General features: G+C 41.5%; 1 protein-coding gene across 1 annotated transcript in view; it reads left to right on the forward strand.

Annotated features, from left to right (window-relative positions):
• The window catches only part of LRCH2 (leucine-rich repeats and calponin homology (CH) domain containing 2), a 60,087-nt gene that overhangs the window by 1,413 nt on the left and 33,336 nt on the right, over positions 1 to 25,338 (forward strand). The window contains exons 2-3 of the mRNA XM_014954939.1: positions 7,103 to 7,173; positions 24,857 to 25,001. Coding sequence (XP_014810425.1) covers positions 7,103 to 7,173; positions 24,857 to 25,001 — 216 coding nt within the window. The remainder of the gene's footprint in view (positions 1 to 7,102; positions 7,174 to 24,856; positions 25,002 to 25,338) is intronic.

Genomic DNA, 25,338 nt, shown 5'->3' on the forward strand with positions numbered 1-25,338 from the left:
GCTGGGGTGCCCTCAGCCTGGATTTACCCCTTTGAGGTGGATTGAGGTGGATTTTAGGTGAGGCGAAACTTGGAGACATTTTTCCATACGCTTCCTAGACAAGAAACCTACATTTTTCCGCGGGGGTTCTCTTCTCTTTCGGCTCATCCCCCATGTACTTCTGCATTTATTTCCTGCTGGATCGTTTTGAGTAAGGTGCTGGGACAAAATATCGATGAGAGGTCTGGCATCTTTTGTTCACAGTTAATAGCGGCTTTCCAAAAATGTTGTTTGGGTGAATTAATTCTGTGGGGTTTTTTTTCGTTGTTGTTGTTGTGCTTTAGGCCTTTTCCTTCCCCAGGGGTTAGGAATAGCTGGTTTATTGTTTTGAGTATGAGACTGCCCATTGTGGTACCTTATCCATCTCTGACAATCCTCTGCTCCTGCTCTATCAAGTGCTCGTTCTGTTGCTCTTTGTTGTGGGCTGCATTTGTGCAGAGGGTTAAATAATGATGTGCTCTTTCTTCTGTGATAGATTAGGTGGTGCAGGTTGTAGAATTTGTGAAGGACTGATTTTTAAAATCCAATTTCTGTATCTAGTACCAAGCCTGCTAATGATTTGTGGGTTATTAGCTTTTTTTTTTCCTGACACATGTGATGCATCCCTATGTGCAATGCAGAATAGGGATAGGTGAAAGTGTGTTAGTTCTTTCATAATGGAAGCACAAGATTAAAATAGGAAGAGGTTCCATGAAATAATAGCACTTCTTCTTTGTAGTACCATAAAACTGTATCCAGCAACATACTAGGTCACTTCTGTGTATAAATATTCAATAACTAAAGCATTAAAAATGAAGCATTGTCTATAGGCAATCTATTATTAAAAAGACTTTTCCTGTATCCTGAAGCAGGTGCATCAAGAATCTGTATTTTGTGTTTGCATCTAATTGTCAGTAATTGCATTTTGGATTTAATTTTTTTGTTGTTTTATTTTGAATCTCAACATATTTGAGTAAAAGCTGTCTGCAGTGATCTTGTCTTTATCTTTCAGGATGTAGTAGAGCCCAGTCACTACCATCAGTATTGAATTTTCATCATGAAAGATTGTGTGAAAATGTTTAAGGGCAGTCTCTGACAAAAATAGACATATTGCTTGCTGCTCTAAAAAATGTGCTTAAACAGTTGATGTAGGTCTGTGCAAGTACCATCTTGTAACAATCCTGATTTAATGTAGCCCTGATTTACAAATTAATCCCGTGAAATACAAATTTTAGATGTCGTTCAGAATATGCTCGTAAAGCAAAGATTCGTAGTCTTTATTTTGACTTAATCTGTGGGATTTTTTTGGGTTAAGTGGGTAAATGGTGTTCTGCTGGTGAATTGTGGACATCCTTTGCAGAGTATCAGGATGGCACAGAGTGTGGTGGAGGATCAGCACGGCCTCAGAGGCTGTGGCCCTTCACTCATGGGCATTTTTGTAACAGTTATCACCATTTCCCATTACCATATGCCCATGAGTGAGGTTGTAGATTGAGGCTGAGGCATGGGAGATGGGGGAGTTGGCTCAGAAATCCTCGCTCTGTTTCACTTTCTGTTCTAAGTCAGCAATTCTGGAATTTGGTTCTGTGGTACTTGAAACAAATATTTAAAAAAGCAACCCCTAACAAATCTCTGTGTAAATGATTTTTTTTTCCATGTTACAAACCTATATGCTGTAGGATCTACAGTGTTGCTGTAAATCCGGAATATTCTGCTTTAACGTCAATAAAATCAGGAACAGAAAGTTATTTCTAGAATTGAAGTAAAACCACTGCAGTTCTCAGTCAGGTTCAGATATGGTTATGGTAAAGCATGACTGGTGTCCATTTATCAAAAATACCCTGGGATTTTCTGGTTAAGGTATTTTATATCTAACTTATGTAAGCCAGTATGCAATTTGCAAGTACTGTAGCGTGTTTGGGGCATCTTAAATTATGTGACAAAAATTATTGCTGAGCTAAAAGCATAATGACGGTATCTGGCTGTTTAGCCAACCTTATGCTTGTCATATCTTTTTGAAGGATGAATTGTCATTGCAGCTCTTTGGACAAAACAAACCCCTTATTCTGTTATTTCCCTGAATTTGTCTTTTGGCAGTTCAAACAGATCTGCTGCTACTGTTAAATGAACTTCTGGAAAAAAATAATAATCATAATAATTGATATCAAGAGGTATATTGAATATTCCAGTCATTTTATTAACGTGTGTAATTTTGCTCCTCGCTGTGTGAGCAGCATCAGCCCCCCTGGTAGTTAAGTAATTGAATATATTGCATCAGTGTAATCAGTGTCTGCTTAGCTGAAGAGTTGTGTGTCTTCTGCTTTATTTTGGTTTTTTTAAATACAGGTTCCTGTGCTATATTGCCACGCTGAACGAAGTCAACCTATGCCTTTAGCAGTTTCCCTGCCTTTTTTGTGAGTGCTTTTTAAAACATAAACTAGTAAATAGGAAAGGTACTGGACTGACAGCTCAAGAAACAATTTATTTGCTGAGGATAAATCTCATGGTGCTATCAGACTTACTTGTTTATGACTTCGTCACAGCCAACTTGATTCCCGGTTTTTAATTCTGAGGGAACCCCCAAGCAATTATAAGTAGGTGAATGATTGCTTTTGAGATTTCTCCTTTCTCACCACCTGCTGCCTTGTTATCTGGCTGAGCAGGAGCAGCAGTGTGTCCCCAGTGTGACTGCAGAAGGAGCTCATGGCCAATAACGAGCCACCGCAGCCAGAGCTCCTCCATAGTGCCTGGCTCTGCTGAGGAGACTCCTTGGTGTTCAGGATATCATTGCCCAGCCTTGCTTGCATGACTTTGTTGATTTTTTTTTACATCATATTCCTGGCCTAAGGTATGTAGTCACTCATCTGGTTACGGATTAAAAACAGCAAAACCTATAGCTTAATATTGAATGTTAATTTCTGATATTCTTCTGCCTTTACAGTACATGCTTTTTCCTGTCTGAATGGAGTTATTTTTTGGTGGTGGTACCAAGGCTGATTAAAGTGATGGCAGGTAGCTGTGTTCAGGATATCATTGCCCAGCCTTGCTTGCATGACTTTGTTGATTTTTTTTTACATCATATTCCTGGCCTAAGGTATGTAGTCACTCATCTGGTTACGGATTAAAAACAGCAAAACCTATAGCTTAATATTGAATGTTAATTTCTGATATTCTTCTGCCTTTACAGTACATGCTTTTTCCTGTCTGAATGGAGTTATTTTTTGGTGGTGGTACCAAGGCTGATTAAAGTGATGGCAGGTAGCTGAATAGCAACACCAAATCCAATTTTCAGCTTCAGAAAACAACATTCACATATGATGTATATCCTAAATGTAGATTGCATTCTAGAAATCAAATGTGTTGAAAAACATGTGGTTCTTTAGGAATGACTTCAGATTTGAGCAAACAGTGAAACTTGGATTAAATGTTTTTGGTGGGGATAGTGTTTATACTCAGAAATGCATCGGATGTAGAAACTGGAAGTGACACTGTTTATAAAGAAGTAATTGTGGAATTCCCCTGGAATGGTTTCCCAGTCTGTGCAGAGTTTGGGCTATGGGAAGAGGAGTTGTGTATGTTGTGTATGTTGCACGAAGCCGTCTTGCTGAAGGCCAGCAAGCAATAAGGACACTTTTTAAGGATACTTGGTGTTATAGACAAGTTAAGAAAAGTCTCAGTTCAGTGAGTTGAATTGAAACAACTGATTTTTTTAGTTTGCTGTATAAGAGGATTGCATTATGAAGAATACCACTAATATCTTAAGCTAGTCTTAAAAAAAAGTTTAAAATCCGTGTTATAGCCTTATCTTAAATACCGACCTACAAGAAATGTGCAATGTGTAATTTTTTTTAAACTTTTTACATTCTCCATCCATCAAAATTAAATTTGCTGTCACATTGACTATTTTTGTGCCTTGGAATATTAAAAAGGTTTAACCTCAGATCTTTTGATCTTTCGATCAATCTAAAAACTTTTTGTGATACCTGTTTCAGCTTTGTTACTTATTTCAGGAGGGGACAAATGTATTCATCACAAATTGCATTGCAAAACCTTGTGTGATAAGAAAAATGGACTAGTTTTTGCTTTTTCAGATTTTTTTTTTTAAAAGTATCCTCTCGTTTGACTTGGGAAGCTTTTTTAGAGCTGATTCAAAAGTACATGTTCATTTTACTGGCAAGGCTGGGAAAGATACTTGCTGTATCTTCTGTGGTACAAGTTCTACATGATGGTGTTTAGAGAATTTGGAATTCCATGCTTTTCTGTGGCTGTCCAACAGTCTGATTTTCATCATTTTTCCAACTAACCTGAGATTGTTTGCTGCTTGGCAGGAGAATCTGCTGCCAGGTCTGACAGATCTAGAGAAGGTGTAGTGCTTTAGGCGAGGGGAAAAAAAAATAATTATTCTGTTACAGAACTAAAATATTTTTTTGCTTGACAGACACGATTATCACTGGTGTGTTCCCAAGTGTCAACATAAGGTTTCTCAAAAAAGGCTTTTGTAGTTACAAGGCTGGAAGGACCCCTGTGTCTCCAGCCGGCAGGTGTAACTGCAAGGCGAGCAAATCCCTGGCCATCTGTGTCTGACAAGAGCCATCTCCTTCAATTTGTCACCTTACCCCTCTTTAATGGGTGGCACCAGCGTGTTGTGGACAAGAACTTCCTAGATCAGAGTGGCCTAGAACTAAAAGGTTTATGGAAGGGTTCACTACAAATCACTGCATGCAGTCCTGGGTGATATTCCGTGCTTGTGTTTCAGTTAAGAGGTGATACAGCCCTTCTTAGGTCTGGCACGGGTGGGATGGAGACAGCGGGGGACACCAGCCAGGAGGAGCAGATGCTGGAGCTGCTGAGGCAGCAGCCCTCGGCTCAGGAGAACGTGCTGGAGCTGCTGCCGGACCCTGTGCTCTCTGCTCATGGACTGAGAGTTTACTCAGTTTCTTCAGGGCTTTTTCTGCTTTGCTCTTACCTCACTCTCCATGTGTGCCCGTGTTCTTTGGCTCCCAGCACTCTGGCTTACTTTAAAAACGTTTCTGCTTAATTTATCCAGCATCGAATACTTTTATCCGCCCAGAAGAGCGGTCTGGTAGTAAAGATGTTACAGTCGATTGGTTTGTTCAGATTGTAAACTCTTCAGGGCAGAGCCCTGGGCTGTGTGTGACTGAGCACACGCAGACCCAGCGTAAGAAGCTTTGCTTGGGAGTTGTGTGTGCATTTTTGGTAATCCTTAACAAACTTGGACTTGGCTTCATTTACAAATGATGATTACTTTCCTGTGTATTACTTTTCTTTGAAAGAATTAAAATAATTTTAAACTGAAACTTGGAATTTAGAAGAACGAAAAAGAAATGGACAGACTCAAACCGAGAAGCAAAGGCCAGTTTAAGTGGGAAGGAGATGCCCTGTGCTGAAACACACAAGCCTCATCAGTCCTGCTGCCTTGTCAGGGAAACACGTTTCACTCTTTCTGGTAGTAAGCTCTTTCAAGAATAATAGTCTGACTTAGGGAAACAATCTTCCCATGGGATTTGCTGCTTACCATTTCAAACAACAACAGATTTGTGGTGACAAGATGCCTGCAGAAGTGGAGAGGAAGGTGATCCTGGCCATGGAGGTGTGCTGACTGTCCAGCCCGTTAGTGTGCCTGTTCACCCCTCCTGATGCCACTGTGAGGAGCAAATGATTCTCTCTTCTCTTGGTGGTGTGTTCTTTATTTTTTTTTTTTTGTTTTACTTGTGTTTTACTCCTGGCCTGTGTCAGGAATAGTGTGGCCAGCAGGAGCAGGGCAGTGATGGCACCTCTGGACTGGGCACTGGTGAGGCCTCACCTCCAGGGCTGTGTTCAGTTCTGGGCCCCTCACTGCAAGAAGGACATTGAGGTGCTGGAGTGTGTCCAGAGGAGAGCCACCAAGCTGGTGAGGGGTCTGGAGAACAAGTCACACGAGGAGAGGCTGAGGGAACTGGGCATGGTTAGTTTGGAGAAGAGGAGGCTGAGGGGAGACCTCATTGCCCTCTACAGCTCCCTGACAGGAGGGTGGAGAGAGGTGGGGGTTGGCCTCTTCTCCCCAGGGAATCATGACAGGAGCAGAGGAAATGGTCTGAAGTTGGGGCAGGGGAGGTTTAGATTAGATCTTGGGAAGAATGACTTTGCTGAGAGGGTGGTCAGGCCCTGGAACAGCCTGCCCAGGGAGGTGGTGGAGTCCCCATCCCTGGAGGGATTTAAGAACCATGTAGACATGGCACTTCAGGGCGTGCTCTAATGCCCAATATTATTGGATTGTGTCTGTTTGTAGGGTTTTGGTTTTGGGTTTTGTTTTTTGTAGTTGGACTCGATGATCTCAAAGGTCCCTTCCAACCATGAATATTCTGTGATTCTGATGCTGTGATTGTGTGCTACAATAACTGGACGCATACACCGAAGAGCTGGAGCAGTGTGGTGTCTTGTGTTGGGAATACCTAGATCCTTCTTGTGTGGTAGAGTGTGAAGCGTTCCCTGAACTCATCCAGCTGGTTTTGTCCCTGCACTGGTGTGCAGCAGGTCAGCACCGGCATGTCCCCAGTTGTCCCAGCCTGTAGATCAGAGCTTCTGGTTTAGGTTTTGATGAGTACAAATTTCAGGAAAAACCTCATGATCCTGAACCAACGTGTGGCGAGTAGAGACGACTTGCATGAAAAACGAGAATTGCTTAAAGCAAACTGCCAATGTAGACACGTCCAGTGCAGACACGGAGACCAGGCTCCATGGGGATGGACAGGAATAGTGGGTTCCCTGAGGGTGCCTCAATTCCAGAGCCAGCGTGTGGGCTCTCAGGCCTTCCTCCTGCATGGAAGCCTGTGAGAGACAACCCTTGGTCTGTTCTGTGACAGAAACGTGGATTTCACGAGGAAGAGCTGTGGTTTGATCTGACAGGATGCTTTTTTGATTTAACTCCCTAAAGTAATAAAAGTGGTTTTTTTAAAGATTTATTTTCTTTAGTAGTCCTGTTTAGTTTGAAAAGCCAAGGGCTCAGAATCTGTAAAATGCAGATTGCTTGTGCAACCTTCCCTCTGCGCTTGATGAGAAGCTTTAATTAGGTGGTTGGGTACAGCTTCTTCGTTTGCCGCTTCAACGGCACGGAGTATGCAACTAAAATCAGTGACACGGATAACCATAAAGCAGGTATTTCCTCGCTCTTCAGTTGTTGGATTTAGAACCCAAACACCACTTTGTAATGTCTCTTTCACAAAAATAGAAGCTATTCACTGCTCTGTCAAACACCCAGTTAAAAAAAATGTAAAAGCTGCTTCTTGCCACCTACGGTCTTGGGAGTGTTTTTCTTCCTTTAAAGCAGCTCGAAGAAGGCACACAAGCAGAGGAGTAGGAGATGGAGATGCCAGGTGAAGAAGAGCTGGGTAGCTGCTGTGTAGCAGAGAGAGCCCTGTGCTGAAGCATCTGAAAGGGTATTGCTGCGAGGATCGTGGTGGCTTTCCGTTAGCACGTCCCATACCCTGCCTTTCTCTTCAGCAGCAGGGAAGCCTTATAAGACTGAGTAAATGATGAACATACACTGGAAGCTGTGAAGCCGGCCAAAGTAATGCATTTTCCTGGAGGGTTTTTTCATCCCTCTCTGGCTATTAGTGGTCACATTGGTGGCAACCAAACACAAGCACCTCCTTTATACTACTCCTGAACTTGCCGAGAAGTCCCAAGTTTCTCATGGGTGCTGGTTGCAAATTTGTGACTGCATAAAGGCTGCAACTCTGTATCAGTGCTCTTTCTCCTTGCAGTCTCAAAAACTCCTCACTTTTATTTCCCTTTCTGTCAAATTGCTCTCACATCACTTGCAATGGGTTCTTTTTATCTTTGCTGCTGCCTCCCATTGTATTCCCTGACACAGTAGGTCCTTGGAAAGGGGTGCTGGTCCTTATTTATGTGTAGTCTCTCTCATCATGGTTATATGTAGGATTATATATTATAGAATTAGAACATAAATTATATATACTCTACATGTTAGTAAAACACTTGTCTGACATGAATTGGACATAACTGTAGCGATACAAAAGGTGTATCTAGCCCAAGATTCTCTATTAAAAGCTAGTAGTAATCTTTTTAACCTGTTGCTTGATAACTTCCTTTGCATCCTCATATTTTTAGTGAAAATAATGAAAATAGGTTGTGTCCTCAGCTGTCTATTCCAAGCTGATGAAACCTACTCTGTGTAATCTTTTATACTGAGAAGTTCTCATGCGTGTGCATGTTGTAGTGTGCCTTGTTGATACACGCAAGGAACCCCTATATAGTGTCAAGCTGTGGGTAAGCAATGAAATTAATTTCTGTGCTCCATTCCTCGTGCTGTTTTGTGCCTTTGACTTGAGTTACTATTCTCAAAAAAATCAAGAATCGAGTAATACAGCTGGAAGAATCTCATTTTTGAAAAGTCAGCATATACACTTAGGAGTTACTAATTAAATACGATACATCAAAGCCAGAGAAGCGTGTGAAAATGGAATCCTCACAGTCTTGTGCCTAAGAAAAATAGGAAGCAACACTGGAAACACAGCAGCAGAACTAGCTGCACTTGTAACGTGGCTGAAAATGCAAAGTATCAGTTTTTTTGGTTTGGTTTTTTTTTAATCATAAGCTACTGCAATATTAACCGTGAAGATGAAGTTCTGCTAACATCACTTAAGTTTATTTAAATGTGAAAATTCTAACCATGCAGTTGCTAAAGTAAGTCCTTCTTAGCATTTTTATTTCTTAAAGTGATCTTTTGCTTCTGTGGAAACTTCAAGTGATTTGCTCTTTCTGCACATTGACTCTGTGCTCAGCTTAAAAAAGGCTTATACTCTTCTAAAAGTTTTGTTGGTTTGAGGGAGCTTTTCTAGACGTAGGTTTTACGGATGGTATTTCAGGTGATTTGGAATTAAATGTCAATGATAAGAATTAAAAAATATTTGGAGGATGGTCTTTACATGGCATTAAATGTATTTGAAATCTTGGTTTCTACAATTGCCTAATATTATTTTTGAATGTAAACAACATCAGTGTTAATGCTCAGGTGTAACTCCATAACGAGTTGTGCCTGGGTCTTCTGTTAAAGCTGCTCCCCATTTGTGGGGAGGCTGTGCTGCAGAGCGTGAGTCCTGCTCTTTGTCATTCCACAATAAATTCTTTTGGGGCTTGTGAACCAGTTTGGACTCTTTTCTCTATTCTGTGCCATTTTGATATGTCAGTTAAAACAAAGAGAATCCTAGAATGGTTTGGGTTGGAGGGGACCTTAAAGATCATTGAGTTCCAACCCCCCCTGCCATGGGCAGGGACACCTCCAGGGTTAGTTGAAGAGAGAATATGCTTCACAGATAAAAATAAATTTAAATATTACTACATAAACGTTTAATAATAGACTTTAAATGTATTTAACTTCCCTTGTGAGAAGGAAAGTGTGTTGGTCAGTGGGGTTTCCTGAGTGCTGGAGGTATATCAGGTACGGCAGGGTTTCCTTCCTGTGGGTGAGCAGTGATGGGTGCTCACGTGGGTCACCATGGCTCATCGTGTTGGAGACCAAACCTATATTTGTCTGTGAAATGCATAGTTATGTGCTAAAATTATTTTTGCTGTACTTCTTGAACATTCTTTGCCAATAAATTCTAAATAAATGTTTGTGTCAGTTCTGCAGCTGAAGTGGTTGCTGTTTATGTCAGTCTGTGCAGTCATTCTGCAGGTGGATGGAGTTTAATTGTTCAACGCTTAATTTTGCAACCTAATATTAAGAGTTTGGGTATTAATTGATTAACCAGGCTTCTTTTTTCCTCTTTCAGAGAAAAATTTTGAAGCATTTCTATGTTTAACACCACTAGTTATGCATTGTCATTAAGACTTGAACTCTGAAGCTGTGTGTAGGATGTGTGGAGCTTGAGGGGATTGCTAGCGGGGGTTCCTTTAGCCGTAACCCTGGTGAGCTTCAGAGTTCCTTTCTCCTGAGGCTCCAGAAAATCAGGATGAATCAGTAGTTTCAAAGAACTGGTTCTGTTTCAGTTGTAATAGGAAGTGCTAGGTAGCTTATGCAAAGGACTTGTGATCAGGATCTATAAAAAAATAAATTCCTCAATTTAAAATAAATTCCTCAATTTAAAATAAATTCCTCAATTTAAAATAAATTCCTCAATTTAAAATAAATTCCTCAATTTAAAATAAATTCCTCAATTTAAAATAAATTCCTCAATTTAAAATAAATTCCTCAATTTAAAATAAATTCCTCAATTTAAAATAAATTCCTCAATTTAAAATAAATTCCTCAAAGGTCTCTCTTCCTCCCATCAAATCTAGCTGTTGCTTTCTGGCATGGTCTTGGGGTTGTTTTTTTTCCCCCCTCTAGCAGATAACAGCACAGGAGCAGGGTGCTTAAAACACACTGTAGTGTAGACACAGGATGCGTATTGGGGTGGTTTCTACAATTGCCTAATATTATTTTTGAATGTAAACAACATCAGTGTTAATGCTCAGGTGTAACTCCATAACGAGTTGTGCCTGGGTCTTCTGTTAAAGCTGCTCCCCATTTGTGGGGAGGCTGTGCTGCAGAGCGTGAGTCCTGCTCTTTGTCATTCCACAATAAATTCTTTTGGGGCTTGTGAACCAGTTTGGACTCTTTTCTCTATTCTGTGCCATTTTGATATGTCAGTTAAAACAAAGAGAATCCTAGAATGGTTTGGGTTGGAGGGGACCTTAAAGATCATTGAGTTCCAACCCCCCCTGCCATGGGCAGGGACACCTCCAGGGTTAGTTGAAGAGAGAATATGCTTCACAGATAAAAATAAATTTAAATATTACTACATAAACGTTTAATAATAGACTTTAAATGTATTTAACTTCCCTTGTGAGAAGGAAAGTGTGTTGGTCAGTGGGGTTTCCTGAGTGCTGGAGGTATATCAGGTACGGCAGGGTTTCCTTCCTGTGGGTGGGCAGTGATGGGTGCTCACGTGGGTCACCATGGCTCATCGTGTTGGAGACCAAACCTATATTTGTCTGTGAAATGCATAGTTATGTGCTAAAATTATTTTTGCTGTACTTCTTGAACATTCTTTGCCAATAAATTCTAAATAAATGTTTGTGTCAGTTCTGCAGCTGAAGTGGTTGCTGTTTATGTCAGTCTGTGCAGTCATTCTGCAGGTGGATGGAGTTTAATTGTTCAATGCTTAATTTTGCAACCTAATATTAAGAGTTTGGGTATTAGTTGATTAACCAGGCTTCTTTTTTCCTCTTTCAGAGAAAAATTTTGAAGCATTTCTATGTTTAACACCACTAGTTATGCATTGTCATTAAGACTTGAACTCTGAAGCTGTGTGTAGGATGTGTGGAGCTTGAGGGGATTGCTAGCGGGGGTTCCTTTAGCCGTAACCCTGGTGAGCTTCAGAGTTCCTTTCTCCTGAGGCTCCAGAAAATCAGGATGAATCAGTAGTTTCAAAGAACTGGTTCTGTTTCAGTTGTAATAGGAAGTGCTAGGTAGCTTATGCAAAGGACTTGTGATCAGGATCTATAAAAAAATAAATTCCTCAATTTAAAATAAATTCCTCAATTTAAAATAAATTCCTCAATTTAAAATAAATTCCTCAAAGGTCTCTCTTCCTCCCATCAAATCTAGCTGTCGCTTTCTGGCGTGGTCTTGGGGTTTTTTTCCCCTCTCTAGCAGATAACAGCACAGGAGTAGGGTGCTTAAAACACACTGTAGTGTAGACACAGGATGCGTATTGGGGATTGGTTTTTAGGTGGATATAACTGTTGTTTGGGGGGATTTTTGTGGTGTGGTAGCTTTGGGTGGTTGTTTTTTTTTTCTCTCCTTCTGTAACTCTGTATTTGAAAGCTCCAAATGAAGATTTGTGTTTCATTCATGCTGCCGTCAGAATTCATACCTGGCAGAAATAAGACCCTTTTTCGGAAGCAGATGCATATTTAGGCACAGTTGGCTTTTTTGATGCATCTTTAGTTTTCCTCTTTACTGTCATAAGTATTTTAAATATTTTAAATACCCAAGCAGTGCTAAGATGATCATACTTCTGTGATACAAACCCCATTTTACATCCTGTAATTACATAGTTTGGACGAGGTCTTCATAGGTCCCCCAGGACAGGCTCCTGCTCAGACCAGGGCCAGTCAGAGCAGGTTTCTAGGGGCCTTGTCCAGTTGAGCTTTTAACATCTCCAGTGATACTTCAGTCTGTCTGTGAAATGTGTTTTCTGGATTCTCCTCGAAGTCTCAGTTAATTTCATTCTTCTGACTGAAGAAAGGCTTTTTACGTGAACAATTAAATTGGCTTGTTCCTGCTCAGTGCCATTTCTCTGGTTGGTAAGGAAAGCCAGATCTCTTATTTCCTTTCTTAGTTTCTCGACAAACTGGGCAAGGACCCTCAAGCTTTAGCAGACTTTGAAACATATCTTTTCCAAATTTTTCCTTTTTTTTCATACATCATTTGTCACTTTAATATTGAGCTATAGAATTCAGCTTAAGATCAATAAATCCAAATAGTAGCTTTGAATACCTGCTGGCTCGTGGACCTATTGTCCCCAGTCTTAGAATGGTCCGTGTCATTTACAGTGTACTTATGTGATGCTCTTGAAGATTGAAACAAGGTGGAAAACAAGGATATTCTTCGTGATTACACTAAAGACTAATTGTATTCTTAATTATGTACATTTTCACTACTGAAGTATCACAACAGAAACTGGCAGCTTTGGTTTGTTAATAAACTACTACTGCATACTATTTCTATGGATTTTGTTACGTTTTATTTCTCAAAGCCAATTGATATAATGAGAAAGGATGGAAATGTAATGCAAGTGGATTTATTTTCTAAACTGTTTTGTTCAAATGCTTGGAAGTTGTTAGCAGCTCTCCAGTGTTTTTGGAAGCTTGATAGTGACAGTAGTAAAATGAAGAATGATGTTTTCAGATGTGGATGAGTCAAGTTTAGTGTTAGTTCAACAATTTTTTTCAGTAAAGATGATGGTGAGACTAATGATAATGTGAAAATCCAGGGGTTTATAGCATTACAAACGTACCTTAATGGGAGATGTGCAGGCTTGGAACATTCTCCTAAGGTCTAAACTAGCACTTTGTCACGGTGTGGCCATGCAAACTCTGCATAACATAAAATATAACATAGAATCGTAGAATGGTTTGGGTTGGAAGGGACCTCAAAGATCATCCAGTTCCAACCCCCCTGCCCTGGGCAGGGACACCTCCCACTAGAGCAGGTTGCTCAATCCTCACCCCCATCAATGCCCCATCCAACCTGGCCTTGAACACTTCCAGGGATGGGGCATCTGCAACTTCCCTGGGCAACCTGTTCCAGTGTCTCACGAGCTGATGAACTGATACAACTGCTGAGGAAGTGCTTGTTGAGCACCTCCTGGACAAGAGGTGATGGGCACAAACTTGAACATAAGAAGTTCCATCTAAACATGAGGAGGAACTTCTTTCCTGTGAGGGTGGCAGAGCCCTGGAAGAGGCTGCCAGGGAGGTTGTGGGGTCTCTGTCTCTGGAGACATTCAAACCCCACCTGGACACGTTCTTGTGCAACCTGCTCTGGGTGGACCTGCTTTGGCAGGGGGTTGGACTGCATGATCTCCAGAGGTCCCTTCCAACCCCTGCCAGTCTGGGATTCTGTGAGCCACAGTGAGGAGCAATAACAAGGCTCCAACTGGGAGGTGGGAGGGCTGTTTCCAGCTTAGCCCTGATTTTGTGGTGGTAACTCCTCAGCCCTGGTTGTTGTCACTTGTGGTGGGTGAGAGATTCCCTCCACTACAGGTATCACAGCTGTATCACACTATTGTGGGGCTTGAAGAAGGCACACAAGCAGAGGAGTAGGAGATGGAGATGCCAGGTGAAGAAGGGATGGGTAGCTGCTGTGCAGCAGAGAGAGCCCTGTGCTGAAGTATCTGAAAGGGTATTGCTGCGAGGATCGTGGTGGCTTTCCGTTAGCACGTCCCATACCCTGCCTTTCTCTTCAGCAGCAGGGAAGCCTTATAAGACTGAGTAAATGATGAACATACACTGGAAGCTGTGAAGCCGGCCAAAGTAATGCATTTTCCTGGAGGGTTTTTTCATCCCTCTCTGGCTATTAGTGGTCACGTTGGTAGCAACCAAACACAAGCACCTCCTTTATACTACTCCTGAACTTGCCGAGAAGTCCCAAGTTTCTCATGGGTGCTGGTTGCAAATTTGTGACTGCATAAAGGCTGCAACTCTGTATCAGTGCTCTTTCTCCTTGCAGTCTCAAAAACTCCTCACTTTTATTTCCCTTTCTGTCAAATTGCTCTCACATCACTTGCAATGGGTTCTTTTTATCTTTGCTGCTGCCTCCCATTGTATTCCCTGACACAGTAGGTCCTTGGAAAGGGGTGCTGGTCCTTATTTATGTGTAGTCTCTCTCATCATGGTTATATGTAGGATTATATATTACAGAATTAGAACAAAAATTATATATACTCTACATGTTAGTAAAACACTTGTCTGACATAAGAATTGGACATAACTGTAGCGATACAAAAGGTGTATCTAGCCCAAGATTCTCTATTAAAAGCTAGTAGTAATCTTTTTAACCTGTTGCTTGATAACTTCCTTTGCATCCTCATATTTTTAGTGAAAATAATGAAAATAGGTTGTGTCCTCAGCTGTCTATTCCAAGCTGATGAAACCTACTCTGTGTAATCTTTTATACTGAGAAGTTCTCATGCGTGTGCATGTTGTAGTGTGCCTTGTTGATACACGCAAGGAACCCCTATATAGTGTCAAGCTGTGGGTAAGCAATGAAATTAATTTCTGTGCTCCATTCCTCGTGCTGTTTTGTGCCTTTGACTTGAGTTACTATTCTCAAAAAAATCAAGAATCGAGTAATACAGCTGGAAGAATCTCATTTTTGAAAAGTCAGCATATACACTTAGGAGTTACTAATTAAATACGATACATCAAAGCCAGAGAAGCGTGTGAAAATGGAATCCTCACAGTCTTGTGCCTAAGAAAAATAGGAAGCAACACTGGAAACACAGCAGCAGAACTAGCTGCACTTGTAACGTGGCTGAAAATGCAAAGTATCAGTTTTTTTGGTTTGGTTTTTTTTTAATCATAAGCTACTGCAATATTAACCGTGAAGATGAAGTTCTGCTAACATCACTTAAGTTTATTTAAATGTGAAAATTCTAACCATGCAGTTGCTAAAGTAAGTCCTTCTTAGCATTTTTATTTCTTAAAGTGATCTTTTGCTTCTGTGGAAACTTCAAGTGATTTGCTCTTTCTGCACATTGACTCTGTGCTCAGCTTAAATAAGGCTTATACTCTTCTAAAAGTTTTGTTGGTTTGAGGGAGCTTTTCTAGACGTAGGTTTTACGGATGGTATTTCAGGTGATTTGGAATTAAATGTCAATGATAAGAATTAAAAAATATTTGGAGGATGGTCTTTACATGGCATTAAATGTATTTGAAATCTTGGTTTCTACAATTGCCTAATATTATTTTTGAATGTAAACAACATCAGTGTTAATGCTCAGGTGTAACTCCATAACGAGTTGTGCCTGGGTCTTCTGTTAAAGCTGCTCCCCATTTGTGGGGAGGCTGTGCTGCAGAGCGTGAGTCCTGCTCTTTGTCATTCCACAATAAATTCTTTTGGGGCTTGTGAACCAGTTTGGACTCTTTTCTCTATTCTGTGCCATTTTGATATGTCAGTTAAAACAAAGAGAATCCTAGAATGGTTTGGGTTGGAGGGGACCTTAAAGATCATTGAGTTCCAACCCCCCCTGCCATGGGCAGGGACACCTCCAGGGTTAGTTGAAGAGAGAATATGCTTCACAGATAAAAATAAATTTAAATATTACTACATAAACGTTTAATAATAGACTTTAAATGTATTTAACTTCCCTTGTGAGAAGGAAAGTGTGTTGGTCAGTGGGGTTTCCTGAGTGCTGGAGGTATATCAGGTACGGCAGGGTTTCCTTCCTGTGGGTGAGCAGTGATGGGTGCTCACGTGGGTCACCATGGCTCGTCATGTTGGAGACCAAACCTATATTTGTCTGTGAAATGCATAGTTATGTGCTAAAATTATTTTTGCTGTACTTCTTGAACATTCTTTGCCAATAAATTCTAAATAAATGTTTGTGTCAGTTCTGCAGCTGAAGTGGTTGCTGTTTATGTCAGTCTGTGCAGTCATTCTGCAGGTGGATGGAGTTTAATTGTTCAACGCTTAATTTTGCAACCTAATATTAAGAGTTTGGGTATTAATTGATTAACCAGGCTTCTTTTTTCCTCTTTCAGAGAAAAATTTTGAAGCATTTCTATGTTTAACACCACTAGTTATGCATTGACATTAAGCCTTGAACTCTGAACCTGTGTGTAGGATGTGTGGAGCTTGAGGGGATTGCTAGCGGGGGTTCCTTTAGCCGTAACCTTGGTGACCTTCAGAGTTCCTTTCTCCTGAGGCTCCAGAAAATCAGGATGAATCAGTAGTTTCAAAAACCCGGTTCTGTTTCAGTTGTAATAGGAAGTGCTAGGTAGCTTATGCAAAGGACTTGTGATCAGGATCTATAAAAAAATAAATTCCTCAATTTAAAATAAATTCCTCAATTTAAAATAAATTCCTCAAAGGTCTCTCTTCCTCCCATCAAATCTAGCTGTTGCTTTCTGGCATGGTCTTGGGGTTGTTTTTTTTCCCCCCTCTAGCAGATAACAGCACAGGAGCAGGGTGCTTAAAACACACTGTAGTGTAGACACAGGATGCGTATTGGGGATTGGTTTTTAGGTGGATATAACTGTTGTTTGGGGGGATTTTTGTGGTGTGGTAGCTTTGGGTGGTTGTTTTTTTTTTCTCTCCTTCTGTAACTCTGTATTTGAAAGCTCCAAATGAAGATTTGTGTTTCATTCATGCTGCCGTCAGAATTCATACCTGGCAGAAATAAGACCCTTTTTCGGAAGCAGATGCATATTTAGGCACAGTTGGCTTTTTTGATGCATCTTTAATTTTCCTCTTTACTGTCATAAGGAACTGATATTTTACATACCCAAGCAGTGCTAAGATGATCATACTTGTTTTCCTCTTTACTGTCATAAGTATTTTAAATATTTTAAATACCCAAGCAGTGCTAAGATGATCATACTTCTGTGATACAAACCCCATTTTACATCCTGTAATTACATAGTTTGGACGAGGTCTTTGTAGGTCCCCCAGGACAGGCTCCTGCTCAGACCAGGGCCAGTCAGAGCAGGTTTCTAGGGGCCTTGTCCAGTTGAGCTTTTAACATCTCCAGTGATACTTCAGTCTGTCTGTGAAATGTGTTTTCTGGATTCTCCTCGAAGTCTCAGTTAATTTCATTCTTCTGACTGAAGAAAGGCTTTTTACGTGAACAATTAAATTGGCTTGTTCCTGCTCAGTGCCATTTCTCTGGTTGGTAAGGAAAGCCAGATCTCTTATTTCCTTTCTTAGTTTCTCGACAAACTGGGCAAGGACCCTCAAGCTTTAGCAGACTTTGAAACATATCTTTTCCAAATTTTTCCTTTTTTTTCATACATCATTTGTCACTTTAATATTGAGCTATAGAATTCAGCTTAAGATCAATAAATCCAAATAGTAGCTTTGAATACCTGCTGGCTCGTGGACCTATTGTCCCCAGTCTTAGAATGGTCCGTGTCATTTACAGTGTACTTATGTGATGCTCTTGAAGATTGAAACAAGGTGGAAAACAAGGATATTCTTCCTGATTACACTGAAGACTAATTGTATTCTTAATTATGTACGTTTTCACTACTGAAGTATCACAACAGAAACTGGCAGCTTTGGTTTGTTAATAAACTACTACTGCATACTATTTCTATGGATTTTGTTACGTTTTATTTCTCAAAGCCAATTGATATAATGAGAAAGGATGGAAATGTAATGCAAGTGGATTTATTTTCTAAACTGTTTTGTTCAAATGCTTGGAAGTTGTTAGCAGCTCTCCAGTGTTTTTGGAAGCTTGATAGTGACAGTAGTAAAATGAAGAATGATGTTTTCAGATGTGGATGAGTCAAGTTTAGTGTTAGTTCAACAATTTTTTTCAGTAAAGATGATGGTGAGACTAATGATAATGTGAAAATCCAGGGGTTTATAGCATTACAAACGTACCTTAATGGGAGATGTGCAGGCTTGGAACATTCTCCTAAGGTCTAAACTAGCACTTTGTCACGGTGTGGCCATGCAAACTCTGCATAACATAAAATATAACATAGAATCGTAGAATGGTTTGGGTTGGAAGGGACCTCAAAGATCATCCAGTTCCAACCCCCCTGCCCTGGGCAGGGACACCTCCCACTAGAGCAGGTTGCTCAATCCTCACCCCCATCAATGCCCCATCCAACCTGGCCTTGAACACTTCCAGGGATGGGGCATCTGCAACTTCCCTGGGCAACCTGTTCCAGTGTCTCACGAGCTGATGAACTGATACAACTGCTGAGGAAGTGCTTGTTGAGCACCTCCTGGACAAGAGGTGATGGGCACAAACTTGAACATAAGAAGTTCCATCTAAACATGAGGAGGAACTTCTTTCCTGTGAGGGTGGCAGAGCCCTGGAAGAGGCTGCCAGGGAGGTTGTGGGGTCTCTGTCTCTGGAGACATTCAAACCCCACCTGGACACGTTCTTGTGCAACCTGCTCTGGGTGGACCTGCTTTGGCAGGGGGTTGGACTGCATGATCTCCAGAGGTCCCTTCCAACCCCTGCCAGTCTGGGATTCTGTGAGCCACAGTGAGGAGCAATAACAAGGCTCCAACTGGGAGGTGGGAGGGCTGTTTCCAGCTTAGCCCTGATTTTGTGGTGGTAACTCCTCAGCCCTGGTTGTTGTCACTTGTGGTGGGTGAGAGATTCCCTCCACTACAGGTATCACAGCTGTATCACACTATTGTGGGGCTTGGGCAGTGACCCCAGCACCCAGGGGTCCATGGGGGACATAGAGGGACGTGGGACTGCTCTGGCAAGCTGGCTAGGCTTAGCTTTGGGCTCCTACTTCTGTCTGTGCATGCTGGAATCTTCTTCCCTTGTAGAAGATGGGCATCTCCTGCCCATAGGGGCTTAAGCTATTAGATGTATATAGTCTCATTTAGGTTTGTTGGTTGGTTTTTTATTGTGGGTTGGCTTTGTTTTTTTTTTTGAGACAAATTTATCTTCAGTTCATGCACGCGTCTTTGCTTTATGGTTAATCTTAAATGCTTGGCAGCTTGAATGCAACTTTGCTTCCTCCTCCTTAGGGAGATGGGGGAAAAGCATACATTTACTGGCTGATTTCTTTAAATTATGTTGACACTTTAGCATCTGGAATATCTTTGTGCAACAAAACTTAATTTCTTAAATTTAATATTCTGGCTACTGTTCCTTGAACGTTGTGGCACAAATAATGCATCTCACTTGCAATGGCTGAGTGCTTGAGACTTTTTTTTTTTCTTCTCCAGAATCATCTTGTGTCTGACAAACTAATAGATGTTACCCTTGTTCTGTGTGTTGATCTCAGACTTGTTTTAGACTGGCTAAAAGTGCATCTTTAGGATCAGGTCTGAACAGTTTGAATATGTTCTGTGTTGATCTTAGACTTGTGTTAGATCTTTAGGATCAGGTCTGAACAGTTTGAATTTTGTAAGTTCATTGACTTCTGTAGGACTAATTATATAGTTTCTGTTCTGCTTAGATGTTTTTTAGCTTAGACCGGGCTAAAGCATGACTAGAAAAACTGGCTAGGAAAATCTGTATGTATTAAGAGTTAGGAGAGCAGATCTGGAGTTTGGGGGTGGGTTGTTTTCATTTTGAGCTAGTTTCTAAATAAAATTGGAACACTTGGAGCAAGCAAAAGCCCAACGTCAATGTATCAGCATATTTTTATGAAAAATGTTATAACATCAAGATGAGGTTCGAATGTAAATTTCCCAACTAAGCCTTGTATCTCAAACTCAATATGTAGTGCATACAAAGTGTGAATATAAAAATGATTGTACTGGATGAAATAAAAGGGCAGTGTGTTCCACCAGCCTCCCCTGGCAGTAAGCAGTAGTGAATGCTCAGGGAAAAGTGCAAAACCAAGGCAAACATGATGTTAGTGACTCCCTTACAGCTCATGGCTGTCACCTGACAGCCTCAGCTTTTGGTTTTGCCTTTTGATCATGCCTTGAATTTATACAAGGTACCTTCTTAATCCTAATAGCTTCCCCTCCAAGCTGACTGGTTTCTTAAAATTCTTTCCTTTTGAGCTTTAAATATATTGCCTTTTAGTTGTCGTCTTACAGTCAGTAAAGACTTTGTTCTTCCTGTTAAAAAGAAACTAAGATGCAACCAACTTCATGTTTTTATAGTTCCTCTTTTAAATTTAACCTTAGTAATGGTATACTTCTCACTTATATTTTTTCCACAGAGACAATGAATTGAAATACCTTTTGATTCATGAGCAGTCACGATAGTGTCTTCTATTTAGTCTTCACATAAGACCCCAAATGTAGAGTTTTCTAGTCTAAACTGGATAAGCAAAGAATTCTTACAATCTCACTTCTAGAGGAGTTGCCATCTTCTTAGTCTTCAAAAGGTACTTCTTTCCTGTGAGGGAAAGGCAGAGGCTGCCCAGGGAGGTGGTGGAGTCTCCTTCTCTGGAGACATTCAAAACCCACCTGGACACGTTCCTGTGGGACCTGCTCTGGGTGGCCCTGCTCTGGCAGGGGGTTGGACTAGATGATCTCCAGAGGTCCCTTCCAACCCCATGGGATTCTGTGATTCTGTCTCTTTAGAAATACCTGAACCTCTGGGCCTATTCTAATACAGTTTTACAATGAATGAAAGAACTTGCCTGGAAAAAAAGTCATACTAGCTTCCAACTTTTATTTACCTTTTTAGTTTACTATTGACAGATATTAGTTATCACTTCATTTTTTTTTTTCATTATGGAAAAGTGGAATCCTTGCCTCTCTGATGTCTTAAGGCAGTGTTTTCAGGGAAGTGTTTTCAATAGTAATGCATACTAATTTCACAATATTTGTATATTTTCATCCAATGTGAAGTTGTATGGGCTTTGTATGAGCGGTAACTAAGGGACTCCAGCCAGACTGTGCCAGTGTGACTTTTGTCAGGCTGGGCTGGAGACCCTTCTGGTTCTCCAGTGCTGTCATGCACTGCAGCACTGGCCCCTCGCTGGTGCCCCTGCAATTGGTGTCTGTCCCACCTCCAGGTTTCCTTTCTGCAGAAGCTGCTTTCTAACCTGTGTCTTTCCAAGCCGTGGCCGAGGTATGTCCGGTTGCTCGTGCTCCTTGAATGTTCAGATCTGTACCCCTCCAATTTGGCAATCAGGATGTTGTGGGGGACCGTGTCAAAGGCCTTACAGAAATCCAGATAGATCACATCCATAGGTTGCCCCTTGTCTACTGACCAAGTCACTCTATCATAGAAGGCCACTAGGTTAGTCAGGCAGGACCTGCCCCTAGTAAAGCCATGTTGGGTGTCCTGGATCACCTCCCTGTCCTTCATGTGCCCAAGCATGGCATCTAGGAGGATCTGTTCCATGATCTTCCCAGGCACAGAGGTGAGACTGACGGGTCGGTAGTTCCCAGGGTCCTCCTTTCTACCCTTTTTAAAAATGGGTGTGATGTTCCCCTTCTATCATGGAGCTGGGGTTGTTCAGCCTGGAGAAGAGGAGGCTCCGGGGAGACCTCATAGCAGCCTTCCAGTACCTGAAGGGGCCTACAGGAAGGCTGGGGAGAACCTGTTTAGAAAGGCCTGCAGTGACAGGACGAGGGGCAATGGCTTCAAGCTGGAGGGGAACAGATTTAGACTGGAGATGAGGAGAGGGTTCTTCACTGTGAGGGTGGTGGAGCACTGGAACAGGTTGCCCAGGGAGGTGGTTGAGGCCCCTTCCCTGGAGATATTCAAGGAGAGGCTCGACGAGGCCCTGGGCAACCTGGTCTAGTTGGGGGTGTCCCTGCTGACTGCGGGGAGGTTGGACTAGATGGCCTTTGGAGGTCCCTTCCAGCCTGGACAATTCTATGATTCTATGAGCTCAGCTCTAACCTACAGCACTGCCCGTTGGATGGGGTGGGATTCCATCACTTGTATTTGTGGTCTTTGAACCAGCCTTCTGTTTTCTTCCCAGCTGCTGCTGAAGCAAAAATCAGGAAGAGCCTTAGAACTGGTTTCTTCAGGACGGGATTGTATCAAAGCCTGTCTGTTCATCACGTGGTGGAGGCTGCAGAGCTGTGCCAGCAAAAAAAACCTGTGTGTGTCTTTTCTGCACACAGTTATCCCACCCTGCTGGATATTAGAATAAGAGCCTGTGTTTAACCTAAAAACGGTTTTGCGGAGAAAAACCTCTTTCATGTGAAAGCTGCCATTTTTCTCTAAAGTTTGGAAAGTTGGTGTGGTGGAGAACAGCGAACAAACGTCATTATTGTGAAAACTTTCTATGCTAAAATTTTTTTAATAACCTTTTAAATTTTAGTTGGTATGTTTAGTGTTAGTTAACTTGATTCCATTTTTCATTCACATAATTAAAAATGTCAGTGCTGCAACATAAATCTTTCTCTTTCTGCCTCTTGCAGCTAGAGCTTGCAGAGTTCGGTGTCAGCAGTGGATGACCTCATCTAAAGGAAGGCTTTGAGTACTTAAACTTGAGAACTTTTCTTAGAAAAGATAGAAGGATGGAGTGGCAGCTCACTAATTTCATGTTTTCTAGACTTCAGGAAGCAAAGTCGAGGTTACTTACAGAAATAATGCCACTGGAGGGGGATGGTTCATTGTACCAGTCCTTTGTATGTGGTGGGCATCTGCAGCAGCCATGGGGATGGCCTTTCCCTGTGCTGGGCCCGCTGAGGCCATGCAGTCAGCCTGCTGTCTGCCAGCATCACGGGCTGTTCTCCACTGAATTTCACTGAATTTTAGAGTTGGAAGGGACCATAGAGATCACCTAGTCCAACTCCCCTGCTGAAGCAGGATTGCCTAGAGCTTGTCAGAGCATGTTACTCAGGAGCATCCAGGCGGGTCTTGAAAATCTCCAAGGAAGGGGACTCCACACCCTCCCTGGGCAGCCTCTTCCAGGGCTCCGTCACCCTCACTGTGAAAAAGTTTTTCTTCATATTTGAGTGGAACTTCTTATGTTCCAGCTTGTGCCCGTTGCCCCTCGTCCTCTCACTGGGAACCACTGAAAAGAGTCTGGCTCCATCCTCCTTCAACCCTCCCTTGAGATACTTGTAAGCATTAATAAGGTCTCCCCTCAGCCTTCTCTTCTCCAGGCTCAAGAGTCCCAGCTGTCTCGGTCTTTCTTCATCAGGGAGATGCTCCAATCCTTGAATCATCCACAAAGCTCTGCTACCCTTCTGTGCTCCAGCCCACGCTGCTGCGAGGAATCGTTCTGCCACGGGTGCAGGTCTTTGCCTTTATTGAACTGGTCAGGGCCTCTGCCAGTTGAGCTCACTCTGGCCACCATCCCATCCCTCTGGTTCCTCCTCCCACCCTGCAGCTTGGTGGTGTCCATGTACTTCCAAAGTGGACATTCCAGGTGGTTGATGACGATATTAAATGATGCTGTTTTGCTGCTGGCCCTGAGAAACAGCACTCGTAGTTGGATCTCTGTACTTCAGGCTGTGGAGCTCTTGTCTTTGAGCCTGATGGTGACTAAGCCACTTTCTAGCCACTTTCTTTGGTTTTTCAGTCTAGTTTAGAACAAACAATTTGTTTGTTCTCATGATAATCTGACAGGAGCTAAGCAGAAAGGCATTATTGCATTAAAGTCTTAGAAACTGAGAACTAAAGCCTAAAATAGCAGGGGATCTGTAGTGCTTCGTTGTTAAAAGAGTTTGTTCAGCGTTTCTGAGAAACCACATCCTTTTGAAATCTTGGGTTGGGAACCAGAGTTACTTTCAGAAAAGTAGATAGTCGTTCTCAAGTACATACCTCTTCTTTCCAAGACAGTTTCATGGGTTTTCTATGCACAGGTTTTGGTAGTTAACTGATAATTTCCATGATTCTTAGGTCACATCCCACTGGAATTTTCTGGTCTTTTCATAAAGATTTCATGCACTCAGAGATGGTTTGTGTTCTTGTTGTGCACTGGTTTTTCATATATTCTGCATGCAGATTTGCATAATGCAGTCATGCATTGTCAAAATAACTCCAGCTCAAGTAATATGTTTCCCTTGTCGAAGATACCTCCTCTTTCTGCTCTTAGGTTGGGCTAAATTATTGTTTTTATAGGCAAATGCATTTGGCACTGGCTTTTTGTGGCTTTATTCTCTTTTGGCTAAGTTATAGATGTGTAACTGGAAGATGTCTCTTGTTCCCGTGCTTGCACTAAAGAATATTTTTTTGGATGAGAATTTTAGTTCTTTAGCAAAATAAATTTGTAGGGTTCTTTTGCAAACTTGGCATTAGCGTTGCAAATAATTTTATACAATGAAATGAGATTCTAATGTAGCTGTCAAACAGGAAGAGTAATGGTTACTGGGTTTGTACTTGACTTACTGTTGTGCCTGGTATTGGAGGAACAAACCCAACAGTTGCACAGAGCAAGGACTGAAGGACAATAATAATTGATGCTCAGTTGCACTTAGATTGTTCTTAATTATGTAGTGGGTCATATATTTTTGAATTCCTGTCATTTTTCTATTTTCTGTTAAAGTTGCATCTCAAACAATAATCTTTTAGTATTTGAAGTCTTTTTTTTGTGTATTAATTATATGCAGTAGCATCTGGTAAAACTGAATTATTTTACACTTCTTGCAACACCTTAATTTTTAGGAACATGACAAGAATAACAGTGGATACTTTTATCTCCTCTTACTTCAGGGAAATTTTTGACTAAAAAAGGATTAATTTTTTTTTTCTTCTAGACCTTTCAAAGAACAGATTTACTGAAATTCCTCCTGATGTCTGGCTGTTTGCACCACTGGAAACTTTAAACCTGTATCACAACTGCATCAAATCCATTCCAGAATCTATTAAAAACCTGCAAATGCTTACCTACCTTAACATTAGGTGAGTAATGCCTGTTAGTTCTGGTCTTTACCTCATTGGGGAGGTGAGATTCTGCTTCATCAGGTCACAGAGTGCCCACATGCCCTCATTTTTGCCCAGATAGAGAAAATTATTCCATTTGTTTGCCTTACCCTTGGTGTGTCAGGGCCAGCAGTTGTTACTAACGGAATGTCCATCAGTGAACTCTGGTAGCTAAGGACAAGGAGAGTTTGCAAAGTTTTCTTTGTTTGGAATGTTATCCAGACAGACAATGTAAAAATATGCTGCTCTCAAGAGGGTAGATTGCTCTGGCCAGAAGGCCCTACTCATTTTGCACACTATTTACATCCACTGCTGT

This window comes from Calidris pugnax, unplaced genomic scaffold, assembly GCF_001431845.1.
Source record: "Calidris pugnax isolate Ruff unplaced genomic scaffold, ASM143184v1 scaffold38, whole genome shotgun sequence".
Taxonomy (NCBI): Eukaryota; Metazoa; Chordata; class Aves; order Charadriiformes; family Scolopacidae; genus Calidris; species Calidris pugnax.